This window comes from Solanum dulcamara, chromosome 5, assembly GCF_947179165.1.
Source record: "Solanum dulcamara chromosome 5, daSolDulc1.2, whole genome shotgun sequence".
Taxonomy (NCBI): domain Eukaryota; kingdom Viridiplantae; phylum Streptophyta; class Magnoliopsida; order Solanales; family Solanaceae; genus Solanum; species Solanum dulcamara.
Genome location: NC_077241.1, coordinates 78,211,499 through 78,224,819, shown reverse-complemented (window position 1 = coordinate 78,224,819; position 13,321 = coordinate 78,211,499). Strand labels below are relative to the sequence as shown.

Sequence of the window (13,321 nt, the reverse complement as noted above, 5' to 3'; positions counted from 1 at the left end):
CGATCATAGAATTAGTTGAAAGAAGCACACAGACAGTCCTTTAGTACCCCTATTCTTGTTAGCATGTTTTTTTTACTAGTATGTTGAGGGAAATCCAACTCTCCATATGTCGTCGTCTTATCATCTTCTTGACTGCAGGTTTATCTAGAAAATACTACTAGTATCAGAATCATTGCTTATCCCCAAGTGCTTATGGTCAGCCTTACAGTGAAGAGCTCCATTCAGCAGAAACGAATAGTAATCAAGTGCTTTTGGACAGTCAAGTAATCTCTTGCAATAATTATTCCTTAAACTATAAATGCTTATAATGGATTTCGTTCTTGGATCAACTATTTCTATCACTTTATAGTCGTCTGTAAATTCATTCTATCCGAATCCATAGATAGTTGTAGGCGCTGACATCCTGAAACCTCTGTATACATTACTCATCTCAATGTAGGCCGGTGAATATCTGGTACCCTCTACTTTCCTTGTTGATGGATTCCACAAAACTGGCTTCCTATCACCTTCTTCTGAGAGGCAAATCCATCCGTTACAACAACCCCAATTAATAAACTTACACTCAAGGGGAATTACATTCTACTTGGTCCACACAACACCTATACGACAAATTGGCAACCGCAGAAACAAGTCCATAATTGAAGGTATTTTGTTCTTATTTGAAACTTCTACATGATTTTTTGCAAAATCAGGGCTCTGAGATCTCGGAAAATCACAATTTCGATACACACTTAAATCATAAGAGAGACTTCGCAGGGGACCTAATGAGTATCTCAGTGATGATTTCTTGTGGAATATAAGAATAACATCTGTTGCTTTTTTTATTAAGTTGTTCCATGGTCTCGACCTTTTGTTTAGACGAGAGCTAAGCATTGTTACCATCCAATGGTCACAATATATATAAGGGCAGCCCGGTGCACTAAAGCTCCCGCTATCACAAGGGTCTGTTGTACGCAGTCTTACCTTGCATTTCTGCCAAAGGCTGTTTCCAAGGCTTGAACCCGTGACCTCCTGGTTATATGGCAGCAACTTTACTAGTTACTCCAAGGCTCCCCTTCGTCCCAATATATATATATATATATATATATATATATATATATATATATATATATAAGTGAAATTAAACTCCTAGTCCTAATCAAGTTCGGAGTCAACAAGGAAACCCAATGCAATGAGGATTAGGAGGTCCCTTCATTCACCCCTTAATTGCTCCCTATTCTATGACTTTCCATATATCTAAGATCTAATTGTTATTTTTTTTAATTTATTTTACATATAGCTAGCTAATAGACAGAATTATATAGGAACACTTTTTTTCATGTCCACGACTTATAAACTCGCTTTATTAGCTTCCTTTGCATAAAGTAAATTCCAGTTTACATAGGATTAGAATTCGTGTATTCTTTTTTTGTTAGCCCCAAATTAAGTTTTATCTCTTGATTTTTATGGTAACCCTTTGGTTTTGGGGTAGGCTTGGACCCTACCATGTCTATATTATTGAACAAACAATTACAAAAGTGAGAGGGACATGGAACCTTATCTCGTAAGCCAAAAGAAGATTGCGTTAATAATCTTCCAACAAGAGATGAACCTATACATGGTTTCTTCCTGTCAAACATTTCAAGACACTAAAACCTCATATGTTTTTATTAAGATTTAAACATCTGAATCTGAATTCAGATTTGAACACGGAATAATTAAGACTGTTTGTTTTTCAATATTTGAATGTACATAATTTATTTATATGTACATAATAAAAATACAATTTAAACAAAAATTAATAAAAGTAAATTATTATTTTTCATTAAAAAAATACGTATGCTTGCTACTGATGGTACAAATAGTTTGTAGTGATGGTAGTAATGGTAATAATTGTTGTTAGTGGCTAGTATGATGGTGGTGATAGTTATGACGGTGGAGGTGATAGGTATTGTGGCGATTGTCATAATGATGGCGATTGATAATGGTGTTGGTGGTTGTAATGGTGAAGTTGATTGATGTTAGTAGTTGGTGGTATTAATGGTGGTGACTAAAGAATGTGTAGTGATTGATAATATGTTTGTGGTAGTTGACGGCGATGATAGTTATTATGATGGAGATTGTTGGTAGTAGAAATTGACCACAGTGGTGGTAATGGCTAATAGTAGCAGTGGAAGTGGCGGTGGCGATGATAGTGATCGAAGAATGTATGGTGGTAGTTGAACTCAGTGCTAATTGTGATGGAGGAGTTTGTTGGTAGTAGGAATTGACTGTAGTGGCCGGTGGTAGTGATGATAGAGGTGGCGACGGATACAGAAGTGGGTTGGTGGTGGCAATGGATATACAGTAAAACGTCACTTAATTAATACTCGATAAATTAATAATCTTTCTAAGATAATATTTTCCTCTGATCCCGACTTGGTCCAATGGAAAAAATCACTCATTTCGATAAGATAATAAGATAATATATTTTCAGAATAGCCTATATAAATATATAATACCATTAATATTATAAATTAATAATTCTTTAAAAATACAAATATATCTAAAACAATTTTGTGAAATATGATTCCAATTTATTATTTTTTTGTTAAAATTTAAATCTAGGTAAAGTTCATATCTAACTTTTCTTATTGCATCCAAAAGTTTCGGTGTAACCACGACTGCAAATCTTTTTGAGTGCATGTGGAATGAACTATTTTGTACTTTCATAATGTTTTATGTATTTAGTGAGGTTTTATTGTAAAAATATTTTATAGTCCCACATATGTTAATTTAGCAAGGTTTTACTGTATTTTACATAGTTAATTTAAGAGAAAAGAGTCAAAAATGTCCTTAAACTATTTGAAATGAACAAAAATGTCATCCATTCATAATTTGGTCCAAAAATGCCTTGCCATCAATATTTGATCCAAAAATGTCTCTATTGTTATAAAATAGGTCAAAAATATCCTTTTCCGAATATATATGTATTTTTTTTAGAAAAAAACAAATCTTGCTCATTGTAAAAAATATTACTTTTAAGGAACTCTATTCTTGTTTTCTTTCTTTTTAAACCACTTTAAGGAATAAAAATGGAGGAAATTATTTTATTCTTCGTAATCTCATTTTATCAATTAAAATAGAATAATTTCATGTACTCTTGTTTTAACGAATAATATATGTCATATATATCAGATCATAATAAAGCTATCATTAATTTTTATTCAAATAACTATAAAAATTAATTATAATAAAATAAGAAATATTTTTATTTTTTATTTTTTTTTCTAATTGAAGTAGATTAAATATTTGCTAATAAAACAAATATTATTAGAAAAAAATGCGTTCAAAAAGAAAATAAATAATATATTTATTTGAAAAATGATGTTTTTGACAAAAACACATATTTAAAAATAAAATTGAATCAAATATGTCTGGTTGCAATATTTTTGTAAAGATTTGAAAAGGATCCAAAAGTACCTAACACTCATGCTATACTAACATACAAGTGGAATAATCCCCATCAATTTACACAATTTTTTCAGCCAAACTGTTCTCCGATTCCTATGGCTATGGCGTCTTCACTATTTTTTTCAACTCCAATTCCAACTAAACTCATCTCAAAGCAAAAGCCCTTTTCTTCCCACTCTTCAAATCCTCTTTTCCCCCAATTGACCCACAAACCCACGAGGAATTTGGTTGTTTCTTCTACAGCTGCAATTGAAGCTGAAACACAAACATCTAATTCTAATTCCACTCCATCGAAGTCTCTTCCTTTTAGAGTCGGCCATGGATTTGACCTTCATCGATTGGAACCTGGGTATCCTTTGATTATTGGTGGGATTAGTATTCCCCATGATAGAGGCTGTGAAGCTCACTCTGATGGTAATTTTGACTTAACTCATACTCATTTTTGGCAAAGGCTATTCTTTCACTAATTTTTCGAACAATTGTTTAATTATAAAAATGGGTACTTTGGTGATTCTGTTTGCAATATTCATATATGGAGGATTGAACAATGTTTATATGTTAATTACTCCCTTGCATTTCAATATGGTTGTCTGGTTTTGACTTAGCACGGAATTTAAAAGACACTTGTATCTTGTGGTCTTAAATTAAAGACATGTTAGTAAGTCATTTCGGTTGCATTTTATTCAACGATACCGAAAACACAGCAATGATTTTCGATGGAAAATACCATCTGCGGGAATTCAGTCAAGATACCTGAATATGGCATTAGTTCATTCTCGAGTTCTTGAATGAGTGTAGTGGAATGATGAATTTATTATTTCGCCTTCGTGACGATAAATCAGAATTCTCTTGGAGAATAGGCGAATATATGAGATTACACACGCGCCTCTAGGAGGGAAGTTCAGGGGTTAAAGACTTAAGAGTGCCTGATTCATATGCAGTCCTTTTAATCTTGTGGTCTTAAACATGTCACATTGAAAGTTAGAATTAAAGAATTAGCCAAAAAAAAGGAAGAAACATTCTTCTTGAAATGGACTAAAAAAGAAAGTAAGATAAACAAATTAAAACAATGACAGTACTATGTTTTTAGGCATTTTTAGAAGTTATTTCTAATTATAACAAGTAGTATGATTTGTAATAGTGTTTTGTGCAGTTTCCAAATATATGAATTGTATTTTAAGAAGATTAATGGTCATGATCTCCAATTTGTTTGACTCTTTTATTGTTTAGGTTGAGCATTACAGAAATTTTATTTGATTATAATTTGTAATGCAAAATTTTAAGTATTTTCATTCTTAAAAAAATCCAGGTTTATATATTTTCTCTGTGGTTTGTGTGCCATTTTTTATCTTGACAAGATTAAGAAACTAGTGACGTCTAATTTGTTTGGCGATCTTACCATATGTATTTCCTGATTACAGTTACTTGAAATAATTTTTAAACAATGTAAATTATACTAAAAATAATTGTCAGTTGTAGTAAGCAGTTTTCAAATATGTGGATTTTATTTGGAGAAGCTTAAGAAATGTACAAATTCACATCAAAACTTAGATGTATGATGCTCGAATTCTCCATTCTTTTCGGGAAAAAGGGTAAATATACCACTCTATTTTTACGAAATATCTGAAATTTACTCTCTATTATTCTATGAAGACATTCATACTCTTGTCTTTAATAAATCGTCTCATTTTTTCCCTTGAATCCAACAAACTTCCGACCTGAAGTATGACAACGAGTAATTTGAACAGTAGATTAGAGTGGTAATTTTGGACATCTTTTGTCAAGTATGTTGACACCGACACCTGGAATCCACCCTATCCTCACTGGAGTTTCGTTAAAGTCAAGGGAAAAAACGTGACAATTTGCTAATGGTAAGGGAATAAATGGTTTCATAGTACAACAAATGGTAAAATTAAGATATTTGTTATAGTAGAAAAGTAAATTTGGACCTTTTCCCTTATTTTTTGGGATAGAGGATATACTTACTTCAGACCATATGTAAGCTCATAAAGACTCGTCTCTGTTGTTTAAGAGATTAATTTTCTTTTTTTGTATTTTGAATTTATTCTTTTAGGTGACGTTCTGCTTCATTGTGTTGTTGATGCCATTTTGGGAGCTCTGGGGCTTCCTGATATTGGTCAGATTTTCCCGGACACTGATCCTAAATGGAAGGGTGCGCCTTCTTCGGTGTTCATGGAAGAAGCTGTAAGTCGATGCTCTTCTTTATTTTTCTTTTTGTTGATTGAGTTCAACATGGACTCTGAGCTTCTCAGTGTAAAATCATGGCTACTTGTCCTTGCTGTTCAGATGTGTCCTTACTTGTCTTTACAGTAAAATCATGGTTACGTGTCCTTGCTGGCAGTCAATATTGATCCGTGCATAATAACAGTTCTCTCGTTGATAGCGTCATGCCTTGAGTGTCATAACTAACAATTAGTTCACAATATTAGATGTGGTCAAACTTGGTTTTCAGGTTTAGTGAGGGACCAAAAAGTCAAATAGGACTAGATAAATATGCTTTTCTTGTGTGAAGATGAGTAGATTAAGGAACTGGGTTGAAGTTATGAGTGGTTTGGTAAGTTTACACTGTGCAAGTCAATGCTTGAATCAACCAGCTTTACTTAACTTCCACCAGTTATCACCTTTGCCAACAGTCCTAGGTTGAATTGCCAATGCGCTGTTTGAACCTTCATTTATATTTGCTTTCTGGTCTTGGGACTTGAGAAAGTCCATTCTCTAATATTTACACCCAGGTGAATTGAATGGAGCTAAATAGACAGTTCGTATAAGCAAGAATAAATAAGAGCGCCGCACGGTGAGGAAATATGGATAGAGAGGAATATAAATCACAATGGAAAATAAACTATCATCTCGGTAAATTTAGCCACAAAAGCAGTATTCTTCTTCATGAGACTCCCTGTTTTGTGCCCTATTGTGATTGGTGATTGGTAGATCCAATGACATCTCTGCGAGGCGGACAAACTTTCCTCACTTTAGCAGCATATGCAGAAAAAACTTAGCTGCTGGAAAGTAAATAAGCTTGTCGTTTATGCTTCTAATCCATGTATGCTCTAACTGTGCACCACCTAATCATGGCTTTCTTGGAAGGAAATAGGCTATAACTGTTGCTAGAAATTATTCTTGTAAATATAGATAAAGACTGTAGTATTATTAAGATTGTAAAAAGACGAGATTAAGATATAGGTAAATATTATTCAATGAAGGTTCATCCTCTAATAAGGTCTAATGAAGGTATTCTTGCTTAGTAAGAGATACTGTTGCGGGCGATTCTTGTGGAGGAATGAATGGGGTCCCTTATGGTTGGGGAATGTACGATTTCGGGTTGACTGCGAGTTAGTTGATAGAGAACCTTCTCCTAGCTGTCAGGTACCTTGTTCATCTGTGGTTGGAAAAATGCCTCTTCCTAGTCCTTATTGTATCTATCGATTCAAATAACTCAAATTCATACTAGAGAGTGCAAATTGAAATTGCTCCGACTCTTACCTGTTGTTTTTTAGTTTAACTTTATTCTTCAAGGAGACCTATCAGCATTTCCTTCGTTCTATGTTCTTAAACCATTGATTCCTCGTGCATCTAGTTGAGGTTTATTCGCTAATTCATCTTTTGATGAGATTTCTAGAAGGTAGTGAGAAGACTAGTGTCAACGATAAGAATCTTCCTCAAGAGCTTAAAGCTCTTTTGACCACATTCCAGAAAGGCCAAAGTAGGTACTTGACACGTGCAAGCTCCTTGCCAACTCACCCTCCTTACCAACAATCTGGTGCTTCACTAGAGCACATTCAACAACCAACTGGCTCCTCATTGCTGCGTGGTAGCATAAAGAGTGAATAGTCAAACCATGCATCTGTCTCAATTCACCTGAGGAGATAACAAATAGGTGTTCTTGTAAATCTGAAAACACATAGTAACTTGTGTAACTTATGTAACTTGCTATCTTTTTCTTTTTCAAAGTTACACAATGATTAGATATGATATAGACTTGCTTGAACCCACTTTGGAGGCAGAACGTTCATTATCCTCATTTTAATGTTTGATGAACCCACCTACTCCTATAGCCACAAGCTATGACAGCTCCAGCTTGCAATCATGATTGATTGAAACCTGGCAAAAAAATCTATACGACCACACTCGTACAATGAGGAAAGGCCGAGTGGAAGGGGCAATCAACTAGCTTCTCATCCGCTATCCTCTTTTTCGATCTTTATTTTATAGAAGGGAGACATCAAGTTAGAGCAAAAATCAACAGTAGAAGTGCGGTTAGCTAAGAAAATGTTAATCTTTCCATTGGCGTATCTTGAAGGTCTGGGTTAAGTCTCATCTCTGGAATGCTTGAATGTGTAGGTAATTGTAACGTCCCTCATCTTCCTTTGATGATGTAAAGGGATGGAAATATGCCTCTTCAGTAAAGATGTTATGGCTGCTTGCCTAAGGAGGTACGACCAACAAGTCTTATCCAGTGTATTCTTTCAGCCTTATAATGTCTCATCATGACTTGATTCGTTGTAAGTTGTGACTTGTTTCTTCAAGTAAAGATTGCATGATATAATGTACGCTACAGTAGTTATGGCTAGAGACAGAAACTTTTTGTCCTGTGGTGTTGTGTTCCCCTGTATGTGATTATGTCCTTCGGTCTTTAGTCCAATGGTAAGAGCACAACACGTGATAGGGTTTGAATCCTGCTGCGGACAAAAGCCTGGTATTATATGGAAAAAGATGAGCGGCAAGCCAAGTATCCACCGAATTTTGAACCATGAGCCACTGTCCCTTGGGGGATTTCTCGATTATGAAAAGAAGTCCTCGACTCAATGCTTTTCCTCAGTCCCCTTATCTTTGATTCATCTCTATTTGCCTGAGAACTATTTAACTACCTTTGTTGATCAATCAATGTCTGCAACACATGCTTAGCAGCAGTAAATTTCATATATTCTCTTCTTTTTCTTCTCCTTTTCTGTGTCTTATCTCTGATAATATCCCTTTTTTGTTCTATTTCCATCTTTCTTTCTTTTGTTGTATACGCTATGATCAAGTGGTTGCTTGTTGCTGATCAAGTAAGGCTAATTAAGGGTTCTGTAGAATTAGTGTTGTTTAATATCTAACACTTATCTCTGCACGAACATACAAGTCTCATTCTAATACAAGGACCCCCAATAAACACCAGACCCCTGTGGTAAGTGTAACAATAGCATCTAAGTGGTAATCTCAATAGTTGATATTGTCTAGATGGATCCTTTGTTTCCATTGTGTTTTGATCTTAGCTTAATTTGCATTAGTTCCATAAGATTGTAGGTCTTTTTAAACAATTTCAATCATTGTGGTTTTTGGTCTACCTCATTCAATTTTATCACCCTCAATCCTTATTTTATCACACTTATGGCCAGTGCATATGTAGGTATAACTAGGACATTGCCAAATCATCTCAGACTACCTTCTCTCATCCTAGGACATTGCCAAATCATCCTCACCCCGTACTACTTTGCACCCGTTGTCGGGTGCGGTCATTTGTAATCGAGTTATATCTTGTATGACCACACATCCCTCTTAATTTACATACTTGTGGAATATGTTGTGGGTATTGGATGCCGATATTTTCTCTTTTATAAACACTAGTGCTCTCATAAATGTTCTGTAGAACTTGCCTTTCATTTTGTTCCGTATCTCCCAATCGCGTGGCACTTCCATAGTACTCCTCTATCTCATTCTTATTATCTTTGATTTTATGTGTTATGCTATGATACCTACCTGTTAGAAGACAGCCTAAATATCTGAATTTTCTACATTCTATATTCTCTATCCATACTTTATCAGCCAAGTCCTACTTTGTTCTTACAATCTCAACATCTTCTCAAGGATGGAATTCCAGACCAGCACAACCTACTCATTCGTTGAGTTGATTTGTCTTTGCTTTTGACTCTTTCAGAACTGGAGAAGAGAATGGCTAAAGATTCTTGTCCTGAGGCCTTTCTTTCCCCTTCTCTTTTCACCCTTTTCCTCCATGGATTTTGTAATTCATTTCTCTTTTCTGTGTTGTGTAGTTAGTTGTTTTGGATAATTGATGGATAGTTTGAAGGAATTTCACCTTATTCCTCTAATGATGGCTAAACTCACATGTTTGTTGCCGTATCAGTCACATCATATACAACTTTTTTCTTATGAAGTCAGTCACATCATAAACAACTTACTTGCATACAAACCACACAAATAGATAATGTATGTATGCGGATACAACTCATCACAAGTTTTAAAGAATTCAACAACTCAAGGAAATAATATGCAGTGGGGGTTTATGGTTGGCCCTCTCCCTGTGTTTGATCTACCTGCCTCCTATGTCAACCTCTGTTTTCTTTGCTTGAAACATGGCATAAACAGGTAGAATAGTGGATACCAGCATGATGTGTAGTAGAGCCTTATTTTATGCACTCTCACAGCCTGGAGAGTTGTTGATTTTATTGATAATATGTCATATATTGACAAATGTTCTGGTTTCGCTTTTTGACAACTGACAAGTTTTCTGGTTTCTTTTGAGTGAAGAATGAGAAAATCGCAAGTAGTAAATGAATTGAGATAGTAATGTGGCTTACAGTAAATAGTTTTCGCACTTAGTTTTGTATTCTGCATAAGCTAGGTTCCATTTTTTGTTTATTCGATTAACATAACTGATGCCGATATGTGCAAATGAAGTTTCTTCCCATTCAAATTGAAGATTTGCAAGCCCCACACAGAGACTATTTTTTATAGTAGTCTGCTTTGTCATCCGGATATGTAAGAGTTGAATTGGATTGTCTGCACCTAATTAGTAAGATAGTAATATTAACACTTCCAGTTTAGGGGAATCAATTAGCTTGTTTGGTAGGAGATTACATGATAGTGATAGATGTTAGGTGAGATTGCTGAAAATGAACAAAATAGTTTTTCCTTGATAATGAATTGCATGAGACAACTAACAATTGTAGCTAAGGCTTATCGCCCGTTGTCGCTTGGACCTCTGAATAGAAGATTGTACTGAACGCGGAACAATTACACCTAAACACTATAGGAGAAAGAAGTGAGAATTAATTAGATATGTGCTTATAATTCAAGAACTAGTTCAAACCGAGAACAAACAATAGAATGACTAGATATTTTTACTAAAAAGGCTCTAGCAATCAAATCTTGACGTAGAAATTTGTCCATGGTAAGTAACATGAGACCATAACCAAAGATTAAGATGAAATTGTTCTTCCCTACTTGAGTGAGCGTATCGTAAAAAACTAACTGCAAAGCATTTTAGAAGATTTTGAATAACCACTATTCTTCCTATTGCCTTCTTTAATATGTCAATAGGAGTTCACTATTTTCCTTTCGTACAAAATTTCATTTTTCATCACCAGTTATGGTAGTACTAAATTGCACTTGAATTAGTAGATGATCTAACTTGTCCATGCTTTATGGTTAATGTCCAGGTGCGTCTAATGCATGAAGCAGGTTATGAATTGGGAAACTTAGACGCCACTTTGATTTTACAAAGACCAAAAGTGAGCCCACACAAGGAGTCTATTAGAGCCAACTTGTGTAAGCTGCTTGGTGCTGATCCTTCTGTTGTAAACCTGAAAGCAAAGACTCATGAGAGAGTTGACAGTCTTGGTGAGAACAGGAGTATTGCGGCTCATACTGTTGTTCTACTTATGAAGAAATAGTGAATAGAGTTGGTCGATTTTGTTGTATAAAATGTGTACTGTAGCATTTACTAGTCATTTAGAGAGCACATCATGTTGGTCTTCTTGGTCATGGATATTTTCAGAACTTTATAGTCAAAACATGATATCCCAGAAATTGGAATTCCCTGCCATTTCAGTATCCTCCTTTCATCACCTTATTAATTTTCCTGAAGGCATACTGTTGATGGTGTGTAGTATTGTTACAAGACAAAGCCTTTAAGTTCACGACGAACATCTGATAGTAACATTATTATTTACATTTGTTAGAATTAATTTAAGTTAATAAGATTACAACGACGATAATATATCAGTATAGTTTCACAAGTGAGATCGATCTAGGGAGGGTGGACGTATGTAGATTTTACCCCTATCTTTGTAGGGTAGAGAGTTTTTCCGATAGACTTAAGCTCAAAATGAAGATTGTCACAGTTCAGTTTCAAAGTTCCAAGATATTTCAGCCTGAGGTTCCAACTCTTGTAAATATGCACTGATATTTCATCAGTTTCTTTGAAGGTTCAGTCAATTTGTTTGATCAATATAAAAATATTAAAATTTTCCATTCTTGTCATCTGTTTATTATTGGCTGGGCTAAATTCCACATTCTACATTAGTATAAGTTCCAGCATTTTCACAGTCAGAAATTTGTATTGAAGGACAATACAACCTTAAATTTGTTCAACAAAATTGAAAGACTACCATTCAATCCTAGTTTCTAGTTTCTTTTCTGCATACTATATGGTCTTTGTTCAAAAAAAAAAAAAAGGGTCTTGTTCTCTTCTTTTACCTTTTGTTTGGACTTTTCCCTAATCACATCAACCCAAACAAACAAAAACATTTAAAATGATAAATAGATAATTGAAAAATCATTCACACCAAGGATCTTAATTCTTGAATGGTTCTGTACTTGACCCAAATTAGTTGATTTTCTTAGATTTTGAGTGCAGAATGATTCTGGAATTAGAGATCCAATTCTTGAAATTAGATTTTTGGACATGTGTAAACTGGACAAAATAATTTTAGAAAACATTGTAATTATAAAAATTAGAACTAAGAAAGTAGGTGTAAGGTCTCCGTACATTCTATCCTGACCCACTTTGTGAGATTATACTGGGTATATTGTAAAAGTCTTTTGAGTCGAGAGTCTATCGGGAACCACCTCTCTATCCCACAAAGGTAAGACGTATATCCAATCCAAACCCCACTTGTGGGACAACAATACTAGGTATGTTGTTATTGTTGTAAGAAAGTCTTCAATATGTCTTTTGAGTTGAGTCTCTTTACCCCGTAAAGATAGGAGTAAGGTTTGCGTACATTCTCCCTAAACGTCACAACTTGTGGGACTGAGACTACATTGGGCAGTTGGTGTTGTAAGAAAGTCTCTGACATGTCATTTGAGCCGAGGATCTCTCTTAAGGTCTGCGTACATACTACCTTCATCGAATGTCATTTATGGTTATGGGACCACATTGGATTTTTTGGTATGGTAAGAAAGTCTCCAAAAAAAAGTCAATACTAGTTTAATTTCTCGATGAGAATCATATTGCCCCATGGACTATTGAATTTTGACTTTAGAAAAAGAACTGAGAAAATTTCAAACTATGTAAATGCATAGTACTATTATTAGGTGTTAAAATTGACCATAAATGTTAACTCGAAGGATTAGGTAGTGATGTCTTGATTAAGGGCTAACAAAGATTTAATCTCAACTAAGATTGGATCAACTTGGGCAACATATATTATTATATTCCCAAATCAATCAAGAGAATTTTATGAAAAAACAAAAAGAAACAAACAAATGTCTTAACAAAAGACATATACAATGTTACTTTGATGTAAAATGAATTGCATATATAGAGGAAAAACAAACAAATAAACAAATTAATGAAGTCGATTAACTATTACATTATCACGTACCTGAAACCTACTAAGTCGATTAATTTGAATTTACGTCATAAATAGCCTATTATCAAGAGTTCTAGCATTTTCAATCAAAGAAGACACACTTCAAAGCTAAACTCAATAACTCTGATTAATGATAAATCTATAATTTTTATCATTTTTCCCTTGGGGTGGTAATGACGCATTCTCAATACATAATATGCCTAAGTGAAACCTTGGACGAATTAGATCATGATTTGTACAGTCAAGTACATTTATATTTTCTTTTTCAACAT

At 34.4% G+C, this 13,321-nt stretch overlaps 1 protein-coding gene across 1 annotated transcript; it reads left to right on the top strand.

The window, feature by feature from the left end:
- Window positions 1–3,427: 3,427 nt before the first annotated feature.
- LOC129890099 (2-C-methyl-D-erythritol 2,4-cyclodiphosphate synthase, chloroplastic) lies at window positions 3,428–11,286 on the top strand. Its single transcript, XM_055965634.1, has 3 exons — window positions 3,428–3,846; window positions 5,507–5,637; window positions 10,893–11,286. Exons 1-3 carry the CDS (start codon window positions 3,528–3,530, stop codon window positions 11,124–11,126), a joined length of 684 nt encoding a protein of 227 aa, XP_055821609.1. The 5' UTR covers window positions 3,428–3,527; the 3' UTR covers window positions 11,127–11,286.
- Window positions 11,287–13,321: the final 2,035 nt, after the last annotated feature.

What these genes read in the sequence shown, in the direction of transcription:
- LOC129890099 (XM_055965634.1), top strand. Translation starts at nt 3,528, where the DNA reads ATGGCTATGGCGTCTTCACTATTTTTTTCAACTCCAATTCCAACTAAA. An exon ending in CTGTGAAGCTCACTCTGATG is followed by an intron (nt 3,847 to 5,506) that starts GTAATTTTGACT and finishes TTATTCTTTTAG; the next exon opens with GTGACGTTCTGCTTCATTGT. An exon ending in CGGTGTTCATGGAAGAAGCT is followed by an intron (nt 5,638 to 10,892) that starts GTAAGTCGATGC and finishes GTTAATGTCCAG; the next exon opens with GTGCGTCTAATGCATGAAGC.